The sequence below is a fragment of the Pseudorasbora parva genome, chromosome 2 (assembly GCF_024679245.1).
Source record: "Pseudorasbora parva isolate DD20220531a chromosome 2, ASM2467924v1, whole genome shotgun sequence".
NCBI classification, from domain to species: domain Eukaryota; kingdom Metazoa; phylum Chordata; class Actinopteri; order Cypriniformes; family Gobionidae; genus Pseudorasbora; species Pseudorasbora parva.
This window is the reverse complement of record NC_090173.1, coordinates 60,117,568-60,136,060: the sequence shown is the minus strand read 5'-3', so window position 1 is coordinate 60,136,060 and position 18,493 is coordinate 60,117,568. Positions and strand designations below refer to the sequence as shown.

At 39.2% G+C, this 18,493-nt stretch overlaps 1 protein-coding gene across 2 annotated transcripts; it reads right to left on the bottom strand.

Moving 5' to 3' along the window:
- Positions 1–915: 915 nt before the first annotated feature.
- LOC137047524 (zinc finger protein 569-like) lies at positions 916–17,858 on the bottom strand. 2 transcript variants are annotated; one of them, XM_067425272.1, is made up of 3 exons: positions 17,750–17,858; positions 16,767–16,938; positions 916–2,995 (listed from the first exon to the last, which is right to left on the bottom strand). In XM_067425272.1, the coding sequence occupies exons 2-3, from the start codon at positions 16,885–16,887 to the stop codon at positions 1,689–1,691; spliced, it is 1,428 nt and encodes a 475-aa protein (XP_067281373.1). In that variant the 5' UTR covers positions 16,888–16,938; positions 17,750–17,858; the 3' UTR covers positions 916–1,688. The 2 variants fall into 2 exon arrangements, with proteins under 2 accessions (XP_067281373.1, XP_067281383.1); XM_067425282.1 differs by lacking the exons at positions 16,767–16,938; positions 17,750–17,858 and adding an exon at positions 7,254–7,357.
- Between the last annotated feature and the right edge of the window lie 635 nt (positions 17,859–18,493).

The window sequence follows — 18,493 nt, the reverse complement described above, 5'->3', positions numbered from 1 at the left end:
TTCAGAAGTCTTCCAGAATTTTTTTTTTTTGCAGCGAGAGAGACAGCTGAAAGCGCACCCTGTTTTTTTCCTTTATTTTGCAAAAACACATTTTGATGTTATTGTGGGTGTACATAAATAAAAATCGATGATATATAGTTTATAACAAAATCTTGCACTCATATGTGTGGCCAAAAATGACAGGAGTATTTCAAGTGATTTCTGCTGTCGTTGAAAAAATTTAGCAAAATGCTCCAGTGCATTCTTCAGGCTCAGAGGGTTAAAGAAAACTGACAGACAAACATTTGTGGAGTTTGCAAGAGAAAGCAAACCCTTTTTGAGAAATTTTTGAGAAATGGCTTTACTTGTCAATAATATGACAAGTAAAGTAAACATTGTTGAGGAATTTTAAACCCTAATAGACAAAGAAAAGAATAATGCATTGACTGGTATATAATGGGCCTATGAACGTTAGGCAACTGAGAGAACCAGAGAACAACAGAGATATTAAAATACATACTTCTCTGAGTTTTATGATACGCCTTGCATTTAATTCAAATTGATTGATATCTTAAAAGGATGCACTTGTGCGTGGCGCAAGCTGCTGCTCCCACATCCAGGACTGCAACTCAAGATTTTGATAACCTGTGTAATTACTTGCCATTTTGATTTGTTTCTAACCCAACTATAGTACACCTTCAGAACGTTTGGAATATATACACATAGGATTATTTTACAACATTTGCATACTCTTTAAAAAAAAGGGCAAATGTGAGCAGGTAAGCATTTAGAACAGCATCAACGTGAGTAGTTACCCCAGTTCACACAGTTAAATCCAAGTTAAGCCTAGATGGGTTAAATAAACTAAAGCGGATTAACATGCCAACACAGTATTTAAGTTTTCAGGAAATACACAGCAGTTATACCTTTGTTTTTTAGTTTATTTCATTAATATCAAGTATTAATTGACATCAAACAGAATGTGCGGTTATTTTCGCTGCCAAACAAACTTCCAAAGCAAATCATGTGTGTTTGCTATCCAACGAATCCTGCAGCTTTCACACACAGGTTTTGAGAGTTGGCCAGCCCAACAACACAGGCCAAAGAAGAATACTAATGACTAATGATGTAAGTGCGTAAGTGAATCGAAAGTTATCCAGGGATAATGCCATGATGTGTGTTCTATCTTTAGCTCAGCCCTCTGAACACCTCCACGAGTTCAGCTGTTTTTGGAAAGAATCGGTACAGCGTTTAAACTGCGTTTAAACTGACTCTTTGGAGATATGAAGGATGCAATACTACTCTATAGGTACACTACAGGTACAAACTGTGTATGTGTGTACTGTGAAGTGCTGTATAAATAAATGTGATATGATGTGACTGCGGAGCCAAATTGCAGATCGGATGCAAACATATCCACATCAATATGATCTGATGCCTTCACTGCAGTTCTCTCATTTCATTTATTTTGATACTGAAAGAAAAATGCAAAGCACATATTTAGATATTAATTTAAATGTCACACAGGATGTTCACCAAGTCTGCTGCCCCCAAGCAAAGAGGGCTGGTGAAAGACCACTCTAAAATCTAAACTCTTATGTGAACCTCAAGGTTGGGTTTTGTCTTTCCCGTGATGGCACATGAAAGAGTTATTACATGAACCCTAAGGGTTTTTCTGCCTGAAACTCACACTAGTGATGACCATTCTCTCATATGTGAATCCTCATGTGGTACTTAAAAGTTACTTTATATCTGAAACTCTCTCCACAGAGATCACAAATGAACGGCTTCTCTCCAGTGTGAATTCTCGTGTGCATGTTAAGGATCATTTTTTGGTTAAAACTCTTTCCACACTGTTGGCAGGTGTAAGGTTTCTCTCCAGTGTGAACTCTCATGTGCATTTTAAGGCTTCCTTTTTGGTTAAAACTCTTGCCACACTGTTGGCAGGTGTAAGGCTTCTCTCCAGTGTGAATTCTCATGTGGATATTAAAGTTTCCTTTTCGGTTGAAACTTTTTCCACACTGTTGGCAGGTGTAAGGTTTCTCTCCAGTGTGAATTCGTATGTGGTCTTCAAAGTGTTGTTTTTGTCTGAAACTCTTTCCACACTGAGGACAGGTGTATTGTTTCTCTTTAGAGTGAACTCTCATGTGGACTTTAAGGTTTTCGTGTTGTTCAAAACTTTTTCCACACAGTCGGCAGGTGTAAAGCTTCTTTCTGGTGTGGTTTCGTATGTGCCTGTTAAAGTTTCCTTTTCGGTTGAAACTTATTCCACACTGTTGGCAGGTGTAAGGGCTCTCTCCAGTGTGAATTCTCATGTGATATTCAAGACTTCCTTTTCGGTTGAAACTTATTCCACATTGTTTACAAGTGAAAGGCCTTTCTCCAGTGTGAATGCTAACGTGAGATTCAAGACTTCCTTTTTGGTTGAAACCTTTTCCACACTGTTGGCATGTGTAAGGCTTGTCTATAGTGTGAATTCTCATGTGCCTGTTAAGGCTTCCTTTTGTAGTAAAACTTTTTCCACACTGTCTGCAGGTGCATGGCTTCTCACCAGCATGTATTCTCATGTGGTAATTAAGGTTTCCTTTTCTGTTGAAACTCTTTCCACACTGTTGGCAGGCGTAAGGCTTCTCTCCAGTGTGAACTGCAAGGTGCGCCTCAAGGTTTCTATGTTGACTGAAACTCTTTCCACACTGAGGGCAGGTACAAATGTTCTCTCCAGTGTGAATTTTCATGTGGTAATTAAGGTTTCCATTTTTATTGAAACTCTTTCCACACTGTTGGCAGGTGTAAGGTTTCTCTCCAGTGTGTATCCTCATATGGACTTTAAGGTTTCCTTTTTTATTGAAACTCTTTCCACACTTTTTGCAGATGAAATTACTTATGGTTTCTGTCTTTTGAGCTTGTGAGCAACTGTAAGAGTTTCCTTCAGTTATGAAATCATGGTGTTTCTCATACAGATCTTTCTCTTTCATTTCATTCAGATCTTGATCCTCCTCTTTCAGCGGCATCAGATCTAATGCAGAAAAGATAAGACAAATAAAAGTTGACCACGGTTTAATGGCACAAAGCAACAGAACCAACATAGAACTAGACCCTCTACCCACATCGATGAAAAAAGATGTTAAATTTGTAGTGAATGAGACAAATCATATACAATTTATTTAATATACTAAATAAATAATACACAATACCTCTAACCAAACTAGCAAAATATGGTTTATTTTTTTACCAATAGATTAATTCACAATCTTGTGAAATAATGTTTTAGAAGAATAGAAAGTTTATTGTCATTACAAATGTACAAGTACACAGCAACGAAAAATTGTTTGGAGTAAGCCTCCCGGCTGCAGCTAATTACAGTGCTGCCACACGCTCTCTGAAGAAGAAAAAATGCTGATTTTGCAAAGCATAGCATGCGTACATACAAGATAACATAACACAGCACACGTGGTCACGTGATAGGATTTTTTGTTTGGATTGGGTAAGGCAGACGGATGGAAGGGGGGGTGGGATCGGGGTGGGAGTGTTTGGTGCGAGTAAGAGATGTTTACAGTTCAGTTCTGTGGCTTGTCCTTGAAGGGAGATAAGGCAGTGCACGGGGAAAGATAACAGACCCAGCTGTCAAGCTGACCTCCCAACCGAGAGAAAGGGAGAAGGTGGGGGTTGCAGGGTGAAATGAAGCAATTTTAATCCATTTAGTTGATCTTCGGTAATTTGTCCGGATCATAATCAATCAATCAGTCACTGATCCTCAGCGTTCCTGGCGCACGTCTAGTTCATGGAGTGACTTGGACATTTCGTCCAATTTCATACCCAGACCGGTCATAATCCGTAGAAGTTCACCAGTCCGTCCCCTGATGGTGTCCACTCTTTTCTGTGCCTCCACAGTCCGAGCTGAGATGTAACGGTTCAGTTCATCGAGCTGTGTCACTCTCTGATCTAATACATTCAGTCAGTCACGCACAACCCCGAAGCACCCTATAAGAATTGCTTAACGTAGTTAACAATCTAATTTAAATTATGTTTAGCATCTATGAGCTGCAACTTTAATTATCTGTTTGTTTATTTAATTTATATTTTGCTAACTCTGTTATGTATTACTATTATAAGAATCTTGAAAGTTCTTCCCTCAACTCCCATTTTGATATTTAATGGAGAACACCAACGAGAACAGTGTTTCCCAACCACAATCCTGGAGGCACACCAACACTGCACATTTTGAATGTCTCTGTTATCTGCCACACCCATTTTAGGTCTTTGAGTCTCCACTAATAAGATGATCATTTGAATTTGGTGTGTTTGATTGGGGACATATGCAGAATGTGCAGTGTTGGTGTGCCTCCAGGATTGTTGTTGGGAAACAATGAACTAGAAGACAAAAAGGATTGCAAACATTCCTTCTGAAATTACAACTCATTCACTTACTCACCTCCTAAGGGAGTGACGTCACCTTTACATAGATCAAAAGATCAATATGGAGCCAGCTTTTGGGAATTCAGGGGAGACATTCTGACACGAAGAAACCTCAAGAACCTGTATTAGGACACTCTTTCACAACATGCATGTACAAGACTTGGTCTTATTATTTGATTCATTAAGTAGGAGTTAGAATGAAGTCACTTTTTTCAGTCTGTTGGTTTTCTGAATATCTAATACTGTCATAACGTCATTGTGGCAAGGGGGGCGTGGCTCAGCGAGGTCTGCAGCGGGAGAGAGAGCCGCGGGACGAGCGGTAAGTGAGTGGGTTGGACGCAGATTAATAACACCTGTCTCTTGTTCCAGAAATGAGCACGGAGAGGGTATAAAACACCGGTGGAACCGGAGACCGAGGATAGAGAGAGGGACTGTTGACGCGCACCCACACAAGAGACTGAGTTGACCCGGAAGCCGGAAGTGCTGTTACCCGGAAGTGTTATTGTTTATGAGTTTGAGAAAAGTCACACGCCTGAGTGTGCTGCTGTGTTCTGAGAAAGATAATAAAAGAAGCGTCAACAGTCCAGCCAACCCCCGTGTCCTCTTCCTTCCTCACAATACGAACTTTATCACAGTCATGCTTTTTAAATTTTTTTACATTTCTTCTATTTTATCATTACTGCTTCAGTTTGCATCCAACTTTAGGTTTTTTACTTTTGCAACCCAAATGGAGTCCCCAATCATGCTGATCACAGCTACATGCTCATCAAAATGTTGGATAGTATTAGGATTTTATTGTATAAAGCCATTAGACATGAGAGTATTATCCTTCTATAGTCTATAGAACAGTGGTCTCAAACTGGAGACAGTTGAGCCCTCAGAGAGAGAAGAGAGAACAGGCCAAAAGAGTAAAGCCCAGAGTGGTAGCCTGGATACCAGCCGAACTTAGCCCCGCCCACAACATTTTTCGGTCGGGCGGTTCGATCTGCCCTCGGTTGATGGTTGATGAACCGAGCTGAATGGAGAAATTGAGTGCTGGGTTGATTGAGACAACAAGTAATTCTGTCTTTGCAAGATCAAGTTCCAGGTGATGCTCCTTCATCCAGTCCGAAATGTCTGTCAGACAGGCAGCGATACGAACACTGACTGTAGGATCATCTGGTTGAAATGAGAAGTAGAGTTGAGTGTCATCAGCATAGCAGTGATAGGAGAAGTCGTGTTTCTGAATGACAGAGCCTAATGATGACATGTAGATGGAGAAGAGAAGTGGTCCAAGCACTGAGCCCTGGGGAACCCCAGTAGCTAGATGATGTGACGTAGAGACACTTCACCTCTCCATGACACCATGTAGGACCTACCAGAGAGGTAAGACCTGAACCACTGGAGAGCAGTTCCTGAGATACCCATCTTCTTAAGTGTTGACAGGAGGATCTGGTGGTTTACTGTGTCAAAAGCAGCAGACAGATCCAGCAAGATGAGTACTGAGGACTTGGAAGCTGTTTTTGCCAGTCTCAGAGCTTCAGTGACCGAGAGTAGGGCAGTCTCAGTCGAGTGTCCACTTTTGAAGCTGGATTGGTTGTTGTCCAGGAGGTTGTTCTGTTCAAGAAACTGAACACAACTCGCTCAGGTGTCTTTGCAATGAAAGGCAGAAGGGATACCAGTCTGTAGTTTTCTAAAAGTGCTGGATTCAGAGGGTTTCTTAAGCAGGGGGGTTACCCGAGCCTGCTTAAATGCTGTGGGAAAGTATCCCGTATGAAGAGAAGTGTTGACAATGTGAGTGAGTGCAGGAGTGATTGAAGAAGAAATGGCCTGAAGGAGGTGAGTGGGTATAGGATCAAGTGGACAGGTAGTAGGGTGATTGGAAAGGGTGAGTTTAGAAATATCTTCCTCGGAGAGCGGAGAGAAGGATGGAAACGTGTTTGTGTTAGTTGTTGAGATGTGCGTGTCAGTTTGTGGTGAGAACTGGCTGCTGATGAGAGAGGTTTTGTTTGTGAAAAAGGATGCAAAGTCATCAGCTGTAAGAGTTGATGAAGAAGGGGGAGGAGGAGGACAAAGGAGAGAGGAGAATGTTTTAAAGAGTGTGCGAGAGTCAGAGCAATTGTTGATTTTGTTGTGGTAGTAGGGATGGCTCGATACCACAATTTTGGCTTCGGTACGGTACCACAATCTAATACCGAAGTACCGATATTAAATCGATACCACAAGGTCTGATATTAGCGCGGGTATATTGCACGCGAATGAGAACAATTATGCAAGTTTTGAGTTTATAAAGTGGGAAATTAACACAAATGTTTAGGCTATTAGTAAATTAAACAGCAAAGCTTATCACATCAAATCAGTCATTTGAAAACTTTCTTGTGAGAAATAATTTCAGCAAAAATCTCTCAAAATTAGCAAATTGCTTCTGGTTTCAAAAGACATCGCGCTACACTAAAGCAATCTGCATAATCCGATTCAACATTTCACGCTCGTCTCGGGATGGAGAACGGAAATCATTTGAACACGCAAGAGATTTTATAGCATTTCGTAATAACAGTTAAGTTACAGGAGATATGAGCTCATACGACACACACACACACACACACGCCTGTCACTTAGTCACGCTCGCACGTTACACATTAAGTTTCCTTAAACAGTCCGTCTTTAGTGAGCATTCACATAAACACAGGCGGTTGTGTCTAACGCGAATGTAAATAGTGCAATAGCACGCGTGCAAATATAATGAGATCTAAATGTCATTGGTTGAAACGAACGCTGGAGATTGTGATATTCGATCTTATGTTAGGCTATGTGTGTGCATTGATCAGTGTTAAAAGAAAATAAATGTCTAAATGAGATGGTTTGAATGATTCACTGACCTGTCGATCTCTTCAGAAGTCTTAAAGTCAGGATAGTGACAGATGCTTGGCTGGGTTTGATGGTTCTTCATCAGTTTTATAAGCAAAGTAATAACAAATTTCACTTCTACTCCTCTATTTTTATTAATTAGTTTTGGGCATCTTGAGTGAGATTCAACTGCTTTATCCATTTTGTTCGTCTATGTTGTTGTCACATTTGCCGGTTGTTTCGGGTCAGTTTGGGTAGAGCGCTGCCATCTAGCGGTGAACTTCAGAAAAGCAGCATATACCGAAATGTGCCAAATCATGATATCGTACCGTTTTAAATAAAATGTATACCGGTATTTTTCCAGTACCGGTATACCGCGCATCCCTATGTGGTAGTATGTTGTTTTAGCAGTGGAGACATTTGTACAGGAAGAAAAGAGAAGAGACTGAAACAAGGTAAGGTCAGTATAGTTTTTAGATTTCCGCCATTTCCTCTCTGCCGCCCTGAGTCCAGAGCGATGTTCACAGAGAAGATCAGACAGGCAGGGGGCAGATGGGGTGGGGCGGGCTGGTCTGGATGAAAGGGGGCAAAAACTGTCTAAGGAGGATGTTAGAGTGGAGCAAAGAGTGTCAGTAGCAAGGTTAGTGTCCAGTGCTGAGAACTGAGCAGGTGGAGGGAGTGAAGATGTAACCATAGTGGATAGGCGAGAGGGAGAGTGAGAGTAGATTACGCCGAAAGCTAATCTGTGTAGGAGTGTGTGCTGTGTCAGGAGTCAGTATGAGGTTAAGAGTGATGAGAAAGTGGTCTGAGGTGAGTAATGGTGTAACTAAAGTGTTGTCCGTGGAGCAGTTGCGTGTGTAGACGAGGTCTAATTGGTTAACTGATTTGTGAGTAGCCGTAGTAGATACTAACTTAAGGTCAAGACACGTGGCAATGACCAAACAAAGGCAAACTCCTCCACACACACACCGCGAGAATACACCAAAACCACATTTTAAGCATCTTGTGCACTTTTTTCCTATAGCAATTTTTCAGATAAATCAGCTGACCAACTCTCCCAACTTTACAACCATTGTAGACAGCTTCCTTTTTGGATTATTCTCATACAGCCACAGTAAAAGACCTTGACTAGTGTCCCAAACCAAGAGAAGGAGAAGGTGGTCATTGGATGTACTCTTAAGATAACCACACCTTAAGTGACGGGTGATCCAAAAATCACAATGTCTGTAGTGATGTGAATACCAATCAATACCTTACTTAGTGTCCTTGGGTGGACAAAAGTAAAATCACTACATGTTTAATATTTAGGTTATGTACAGATGATGAATTTACTAAGAATTAGGAGTGTAACGATATATTGTTAAACAATATTTTGCAATATGTATCATTGATGGAAACGATTGGCTCAGCTTGCTGTATTTGGCCAATTTATAAGGTATAATTCACCCAAACACAAATCTACAAATGTACCATGAACTCACCATCATGTCGTTTTTCATTTAACTTCCAAACACAAATGAAGATAAAGAATATGAAACCTGAGGAATTTCTGTCCCTCCATTTATTCCTCTCAAACTTAAAAGATCCCCAAAAATGTCATAAAGGAATCGTAAAAATAACTAATCAAGTGTCTAATCCAAATCCAAGTCTTCTGAAGAGACATGAGTGATGGTTTAGGATGAACAGATTTACAACGACGCACATACTGTAGAAAACTTTCAAATGATGCGTGGAAAACAACATGGGAGAGTAAATGCAGTATTAAAGTTCTTAAATTAGCGAAACATTTACAGATTGAGAGCAATCATTTTGACGAGCTTTCTTGTGATTAGAACTGTGATGGATTGCATTGATCATCTGAAGCACACATGCTGCCAGAATGATGCACTTCAAAAGCAAACAGCATTTAAAGCGGCACTCCTTAGTGAAAGCACAAACAACATCTAAATCACCAGATCACGTTTAGTTTTAGTAGTATGATTATTTAAACTATTTTAAATGGTTTATTCTTATATGTAAAGTACATTAATAGTGGGAGAGGCAGGACACTATGAGTAGCGGGAGAGAAAGCGGAAGTAAATTGTGAGGGAAAAAAATGAAAGTTTACGGAGTTTCAGGGACATTATTACATTAAACAACTAAAATGTTGAATAAATGTATAATGATGCAATGAGGGAATATGTGTGGGTCCTAATAATAAAACACTACAAATATTTTAATAATAATAATAAAAAAAAGTATGTCGACATAACTTCTTTATGTTGGCTCAAAATATCAGAATATTGAATCGTGACACGAGTGTATCGTTACTCCCCTACTAAGAATTATAAAAGAGCAGATGTTGATCTTGAAGGTGTTTTGGTTGATTTTGGCTGTTGGTTTCAAAGCAGGACCAATCACATGAGCTTTCTGGCAGGTTCCTGCACCACTTTTACCCATAGCCAGTGTTCACCTACACTCATTCCAGTCTACACTTCCTTCTCTCCCAAAACAAAGAAAGACAACTGTCTCCAAAGTTCTCTGTACCAACCTTAATACAACCTGTCCCTTTGACCCAATCCCCAAGTCAAAGGTTTTCGGTCAACATTTTCGTTATGTCAAAATGATTTGTGTTTGATCAGATTTCTCTTTGGTTGGCAAAAGTGAACTCCAAATCATCTGTCCTCATTCAACTGGACCTGTCTGCTGACAATGTAAACCAACAGATCCTCTGGCTTGGGCATCACAGGTTGTGATCAGTAGTCTGACTACTAGTAGGTCAGTGGCTTCAGTCACAAGCAGATCTTGCAAAGAGAGGATGGGAGTGAGTCACATCATCCAAACACAGCTAATTTAGTCCTTTGTTTGTCTCTTTACACAACCTCAGTGTATGACACGTGGCTAGGGGTGTAACGATTCGTTTAACAACGATTCGATTTCTATCACGATTTGAGGTTGTCGATACGTTTTAAGGACGATATTGGTTCATTTAGAACGATATGATCCGAAATGATTCAGTGACTTGAAATCAATTCAGTTACTTTTTAGCCAAAAATTTAAATCAGTGTGACTGTTTTATTTCAGTCGAATCGAATTGTTGTTAAAACGAATCGTTACACCCCTACACGTGGCATATCCTAATACAGTTGGGCAAACGATTCACAGCATTATTTATCATTTCAACCTGATAATATCTGTCCTAGCTTTAATGTCTGCCTGCTTTTTTGACATCTCAGCCTGGATGAAGGGCGTCATGTAAAACTCAACTGCAAAAGCTCTACTGTTCCAGTTACCGGGTGTATAGACTGATTAGACTAGTCTTACAAGTTACAAGTAGTTTGGTTCACACCCATTCTGATAAAATCATCCATCCACTCCTATGATTTTCTGATTTAGGTATTGACACCCGATCGCCACACAATTATACAAATTTGTGATGATATGGTAACTTATAACTCTGAAGTAGGCTGCTTTTTAATGAGCATTTATTTAAAGCAAAAATTAAATTTCTTCAAAATGTTGCTTCATTGGTGAAATTACATTTCTTTAAAAGCACATGATGGATTAAATTAATCCAACCACGGTCAATGACTACATTTACATGCTCCTTCATAATGAGATTATCAGCCTGGGAAAACCCAGAAAACTCTGGCAAATTTAGATTTGCTCTGCAGTAGTCTGGCAAAGAGCTCATTCAAACCCATTTCTAATCCGTCAAAATTTGCGGCATCAATCAGAAACGTCTGGGCTTTACACGATAACGACGGTAAGCAGGATGCCGCCAAGGAAAATCACTCATTCGAATCAGCTATCGCATCTGTTTTAAGCGATTTAAACATTTCCTTTTGGTAATCATGTAAAAAATGTAAACACTTGTAAATAAATAACTAGCGTAACTATGCTCAAGTCTCAAAAATGTTCTAACACATCTGAAATGACTGAATTTGAATAAAGTTTGTGAGACACAATTTTCTAAAGACTCATCAATATTATTTTATTTTCAAAATATTGCAAATCGCGTTTTAATTGCAATACAAATGTCTTACAACGGGGGCGAATGCGATCAGAGCTCGATGTTTTCTGTTCGACTGTCAGTCCGAGATGTTTCAGTCGGTCTGAGATGCTTTTAGGTGTGACAGTGCAGTAAACGAGATGGCCATGTTTACTTTTACTTTGACTTTTAACGGAAAGGGTGGAGTGATTAATTAACAACGGAAAAGGAAATGGAGGCAAGGTCTATTAAAGCAGGTAGAAGGACACGTCACAAGATATGCTAGTTAATTCGTGAGAAAGAGAGTTTGAAGGAAATCGTTACCGTTACTGTTACCACACGCAATCTCACACTACACTCAAGATTGCATTTTGTTTTGTATTACACCTGGGAAATGTGTATTCAATGTTTTTTACTCTTCCTCTTTTGCTTTATTAAAAGTTTGGCATGTATTCGGACAAACGAATCTGCCAGTGTTGGACGCCCACTTGAGTGTGACTCAGCACCGGGGATTTCGTCTGTCGTGTTATTGATATGAACTGTGATTTATTCGCCTTATTCACCTGGCGGCCATTTTGAAAACTCTAACGCCGTTGTGGGGAACACAAAACCCGGAAGCTGGACTCCGATACGGTACTAATCAGTAGCAGCATTCTGTGTCACTGCACTTCGTCACTCAGGAAAAAATCCTACAGAGGACAAACCTTTCACCGTTTTCCGGAGGGTAAGGGATTACATGGAGAGTGGATTAAAAAAATATCAGAAGGGATCCTGGTCGTAATTTCTGCATTTTACTACAGACGAAGTTCGAAAGACTCAAGCAATAGCAAGACTGGGACAGGTCAAGTCAGCTTTATTTAGCGCTTTTACAATACCGATTGATCCAAAGCAGCTTCACGGTGTAAACAGGACAATACTGCAACAAAATTTGATTCGGCTGCAGTCATTCTGGAGAAAACGGTGATGTTATCAGCTTATTTTAATCTATCACATAGTGTCAACGTGGGCAGATCAGTATTATAGTTGATACAGTTAATTTACATGTGGGAGATATGTGTGTGTATAAGCTACTGGATCTTCATATATGTAAAATAAAATGTCCATTTATCTAAAGAATAAAGTACAATTTTATGACACATGGATGATGTCTTTCATAACTTGACAACTGGTCAGAACATCAGAAAGAAATAAGTCATTCAAAAACATTGATAGGCACACTGGTCTAGGTTTGTAAATGGTAACTATGTACATTTATTGGTATGGAGGAATACAAATGGCCTGCTTGTATATTGTAAGTATGGACGTACCAGAAAAGGGCAGAACATTAGAAATTACATTAGGAGGAAAATTAAAAAACATTAACAAATGAAAACTATATACATAAACATATGATCAGTGATGCATTACATGATTTTGTTACACACAGCAGGCAGAAAGTGAGTGACACAGAATGCTGCTATTGATTAGTACTGTATTGGAGTCCAACTTCCGGGTTTGTGTACCCCTCAACGGCGTTAGAGTTTTCAAAATGGCCGCCAGGTGAATAAGGCGTTTTTTCAATAAGCACCACTTAGGAATATGTTTACGGACGCAGAAATAAATTCCATTGAAACTGAAGCTTGTTTTAAAATGTACTGCCTCAGATGTCTCTCCTTTGCTCTGCATTTGTCATGGTCCGTTGGTGCCGCCCCATTAGAAATGATTTGTCTATGAAGCATTGCCAGACCATAACTCAGTTACATCTGAGAATGCTCTGGTTTTAACCAGGCTATAAGATTATAATAGGATTCTGACAATGTTGCAATTAAACTTTACCTCATGTAAACGCCATACTTCGATCAAACTAATTCGATTAAGCTCATTATCATAGTAACACTAGTCATGTATAATGTGGAACGAACTCTGACATTATTCTGAAGTTTTCACTAACTGATTCTGTAGTAATTTTCTCATCAGTGTTCTGTCAGCTTTTACATAGGTCTACTTAAATCTGCATATTTGTGATATTTACTCTCGTCCGTTCTTCGACGCGCTCCCCATTGTGCTATTATTTTAAACGACAGAGCCTTTAAACCTTCTTTAGCCAATTTTCCTCTGGCCAGCGCGAGCACAGAGGATGAAATCATGCCCGTGGCACTTCTGTAAAATCCGCCCTAAACACGCACTGGACTATGTTACACAATAGGCTACAAATGTACACCAGCAAGAGGGAGACGTAAATCGCTATACAAATATATTAGAAGCTGTCATTTAGTCTTTATAACCTGGACACCACACGCGACTATTGAACGACCACGAACAGGTAGTAACTTGTATTTTTCATTCGTTAATGTATCGTAATTTTTTTCCTTTTCCGTTATCTTTTTGTGTGTGTATGTGTGGGAGAGGTGGGGGGTGGGGTTAACGCAAGCGTTACTGAAAATGTACAGAGTAAAATATTACTGAAAATTCATTAGTAATGCCTTACACTACTGCGTTACATCAAAAAGTAATAAGTTACTGTAATGTATTACTTTTGTAATGCGTTACTCCTTAGCCTGACAAGCCAGACCCACATCAAGATGTTTGGTCTGGAAACTCACCATTGACAGCTCAATCCGAGGGGCGGATAAACGGTTGCCTTTCAAACTCCCTCTGCACGCGATAGGATAGCGCTACACCAACCGGAGCAACGACGGTGAAGGGGAGCTCGCTGACTGATTAAACATTCGCCGTATCCGGTCGGCTAAACTCCGAACACATCTTCCCTTTTTAAGAATAACTTCAGTGCCGCTCTTTGTTCTTTTCTCAGAGGAAAGCTTAACTCCAAGTCTTCCGGAGGCGCGGGCAGAGCTGATTCGACAGACCCCCGCCGTTCGCCAGTTTCTGTGTTTACTAGAAGCACGCAAACGCAACTCAGCCGTCGTCATTGTGGTCCCGACTCTATACACGATGTGATTGGGCCGTCCAGATTCTGAGGAATACAGCTCAGATAGGAATTGAGAGTTGCTAGACCACACTTGCGGGCAAATTAAATTTGCTGCCGCTAGGGTGCGTCTAGATTTCTAGGCTAGTTACTCCCAACACTGGAGCTGAATGAGCTCTCGTGATGAGAGCTGAGGTAAACGCGACGGCACTCGCGGCAGTCTGTCACAGAGCATTTTCAGTTCATGCCTTTGGAAGCTTAACTTACATAGGAATTAATTTGAGAAGTTGAAACACTTACATTGCTCAGCATAGCTCCGTTACTATGAATGCCCACAGCTGCAAGCTGTGCTGTGAGTGCGATCTCCATTCCCCATTCGCCAGTTGAAAACATGAGGAAATGGCTCCCTCTGCTGGTTGTAGTCTTTAGCCTCTGGCCAAACATTCCTCTGATGGCGCAAATTGATGATATACAAGTCATCGGAGGATTTTTTCCAGAAATAAAATAAATCTCTCGTCTCAGGGGGATATGAGTAGGGGGAGCACAATCAACTGAATATACTCCAGGGTTTCTACTGATACAAGCCATATGCTAATCGCTGAAGTAACCCTTTAATGAGTGATTCATTGAGTCGTTCATTCAAATGATTCATTCAAAACGCTGAATCATTCGGTACAAAACACCACGCTCGCGCTGAGTGTTGCTTTCCTATGAAAATATTTTCATCTGTGAAACCACGGGTGAACTAGAACAAAAAAAGTAGTTTGAGTCTAAAATATAAGTGCCTAATAATTAATTAGGCTACTTGATCATTGAACTAGCTTACCAATTCATGCCACACAATTTACAATTGCAATGTATTTGCAATCGTGATAATGTTCAGCAAAACAGCTCCCTTGGTCAACTTGTGATATTAACAATATCGTAAATTATAAATAAATAAAAACTCAGTTTTACCCCAGTATGTTTCTTATGTGAGTTTAGTGCTGCTCATTTGTTTTGATTTCTCCACGAATGTCTCTAATAATGTCTCCATTATCAATTGCTGTTTACATTGATAATAATAATAAAATAAAAAAGCTGACTCATTCTTGTGTTTCTGGTTATTTTAATATTTTATTTGTCCGGGCGGGAAAGTAAAACCCTCTTTCATTAGTCCCAGATTAATCGAGCCCTGCCTCTTACAGACAGAGCTGTGTTCATTCATGATTTCTTTCGTGCTGTAAAGCGGAGGAGATTGGTTCAACTTGAACTGAGCAAGTACACAAAAATAGGCCACATTAGAGCATCAAAAAAGATTGCGAACACTCAAGAGTCAATACAATCTATTGAAAATTAGCGCATGTCCAATTATTATTGTGAAGTTAACAACTTCACCACCACCACCCCACCCAACCCCGAAAGAAAACTCGTCACGATTCACATAATTTACATATTTTGATTCAAAACCGCAAATTTCGCCGAAAAGCAACTAGTTTTAGGCCTATGTTTAAATGTTTTGTCACTCCTGTGAGCTACATCTAAAGTACTAGGGTATACAAATATGAATGAATAAATTGAATAAAATGTTTAAATGTAGTACGTTAAAACCTGACTTCTATGAAAGAGTAAACAAAGAGAATTGCAATTCAGACGAGCCATGTTCAGTAACAAATTTTGGATTTAAATTAAAAATTATGAATAAATGCTGTGTTTGTGGTGTGTTCTGGTGCAACAGCGGATCAGTTACACACTGCAAACGCAGCATATGTGAAAACACAACAGGGCATGCGGCTCCTGCACCGCAACACACGCCGCATACGCACTGCAGACGGAGTGTGTGCGAAACCAGCGTTAGCTCTGTCAACACAACTCGCTGCGCAGTCTCTGCTATGTATCTTCCCAGACGGCGCATAGATAACGACGTAAGCAGGCAAAGCCAGCATTGCCATATTCATCACGGCACTGAATAATATCCAGTAGGGGTGTAACGATTCGTTTTAACAACGATTCGATTCGGTTGAAATAAAACAGTCACACTGATTTAAATTTTTGGCTAAAAAGTTACTGAATTGATTTCAAGTCACTGAATCGTTTCGGATCATATCGTTCTAAATGAACCAATATCGTCCTTAAATCGTATCGACAACCTCAAATCGTGATACGAATAGAATCATTGTTAAGCGAATCGTTAACCTAATCGTTAACCTAATATCCAGTATGCTAAATCCATAAAAATATATCAAGTAGTTACTTTTGAAAAAATGTAGATTCTTTTTTTGTCAGTCTAATTAAAGTTTTGTGAAACTCCTGCATATATTTGTGGATCTCATTCTGTTTATTTGTGAATTTATACAATTTTTGTGAATCTCTTTACATTCATTTGTGGATAACAATCTATTTGTTTGGAATAACGCAACAATTCCACCCCAATGTCACACAAGTAATTATAAAAGGCTATTACAGAATATTTTTCCCTAATTTAACGTGTCGTAATAACAATGGAAGTCAGCATTATTGTTCATCTGGTCATGTGATCTTCTGTCTGTCCACATGAGGCGACCCACTCCAAATATTAGCGCTTTAATCAGGACACTCTTATGACAGTCTTCAATATAATCCAATTCTGTAGAGCTGAACATTTCAATAATGATCAAAATGACTGAGTTCAGCTTTGAGAATGAAACCAACCTGTTTGTTCCTCAGTTTCTTCTTCTTTCACTCTGAATGTTTCTTCAATCTTCATGTCTTCACTCTCCACTTTAATGAATGCAATCTTTATGTCTTCAGCTTCCTCTTTAATGATCTCCATCTTTATAGTAGTGTCACGTGGATCTTCAGCAGGAGTTATTCCGTGTTTGTCCTGTTTAAAATGAGAAAAAAATTGACAGAAAGAAAAATAATCCACACTAAATCTCTGCGTGTGTCTCAATCCGCTCTAGTTCAGTTGTCCAGGTAATGATAATTGACCTGGGGTCAGTTCTTCGTACATCGCTAACTCAGTTACCTGGATTTGATGGTTTGGCATAATCTTGGATTGTTTGGTTCTTTGACCCTCATCCTGAACTTGCTTTCATAGCAACAGGTCCGTAAAAACAAAACTGCTCACGAGCGGCTTATTTCATACAGGATTAGAGTGCATCTTTTTAAGCAGAGGTGATACTTAAAATGTGCCCCAATCACAGCTACATTATTACAAGAGCTCCTTACTGAACCAGGGGCATTTAAAGATCTGGGTTCTGTCAAATCATCTCAGATGCATTAAGCGAGGTACTAAGAATGGACCCCTGATGAGAAACTAACACAACAAATGAATAAAAAGAATGCCTACAAAAAAATCAGAGAGTTAATGGACTTAAATCATCTGATTAGATTAAATACACTCAAAACTAACACAACAAATCAATGAAAGAATATAAATATAAAGACCGTTCGAATCCTTGAATCATTTGTTGTTAATGAATCGGTTCATTTGATTCCGAGAATCGAAACCTCCGGTTCAAGTAATTCACAATAAAGAGCGAAAATGAGACTCTTCTGTTACCTCACGCGTTTATTATGTTACTTTACTCACACAACGCTGATAGATGTGAATTAAGGCAATGCAATGTTACATTTAATAATACATGATTAATTATATGTCGCTTTAAACATTTTAAACGCTTAACACAAACCTTTCTCCAGCAGAATCACAACAGATGCAGGAGCGCGGCGCAGCCTGATGACGTCACACGTAGATAACAAAATAAAGTCCCTTTCACACACTGCTGAGTCTAAAATCACAGACATACGTAGAAATTCACGTAAAAATGCTATTAAAAAGATGACCAAATAATTCAGAGTCGAATGTATTTTTGAAAAACATTTAATAACACAATGGTAAGTTACAGTAACGTTGCAAGGAGACATGTAACTTGATAAAAACATAATAAATATGTTTCAACAGTGTTGTGGAAAAACTCAAGGGCTGTGTTCAGAACCGCATACTCATTGGGTAGGTACTTAATTTCAATAAGTACTTACTTAACTAGCGCTAAAAGAGTAGGTATATGTATATATATATCCTGATCCCGTCAAATATGAATGCGATCCGCACTTTATGCGCCCATGTTGACGTTATCATGATTTATGACGGTATAACAAGCCGGGTGTGACAGGTTTAATTCATCGATCTGTATCTTAATATTGATTAATCTTGCTCATTTTGTGGTCTTGTTTAAGAAACAGCTGCCCATTTATTTTGTGATTGTAGTATAAGCAAAAAAAATTAAACCTACTAATTTGACAGTTTGATTCTTTTTTTATATCCCAAAACCCATTTTCACAAGGATATTTTTTATATCGTTGTGAAAACCCAAAATTGTGATCTCTTGAATATGTTGTAAATTTCTTTATATGAAAAAATAAATAAAAATAAA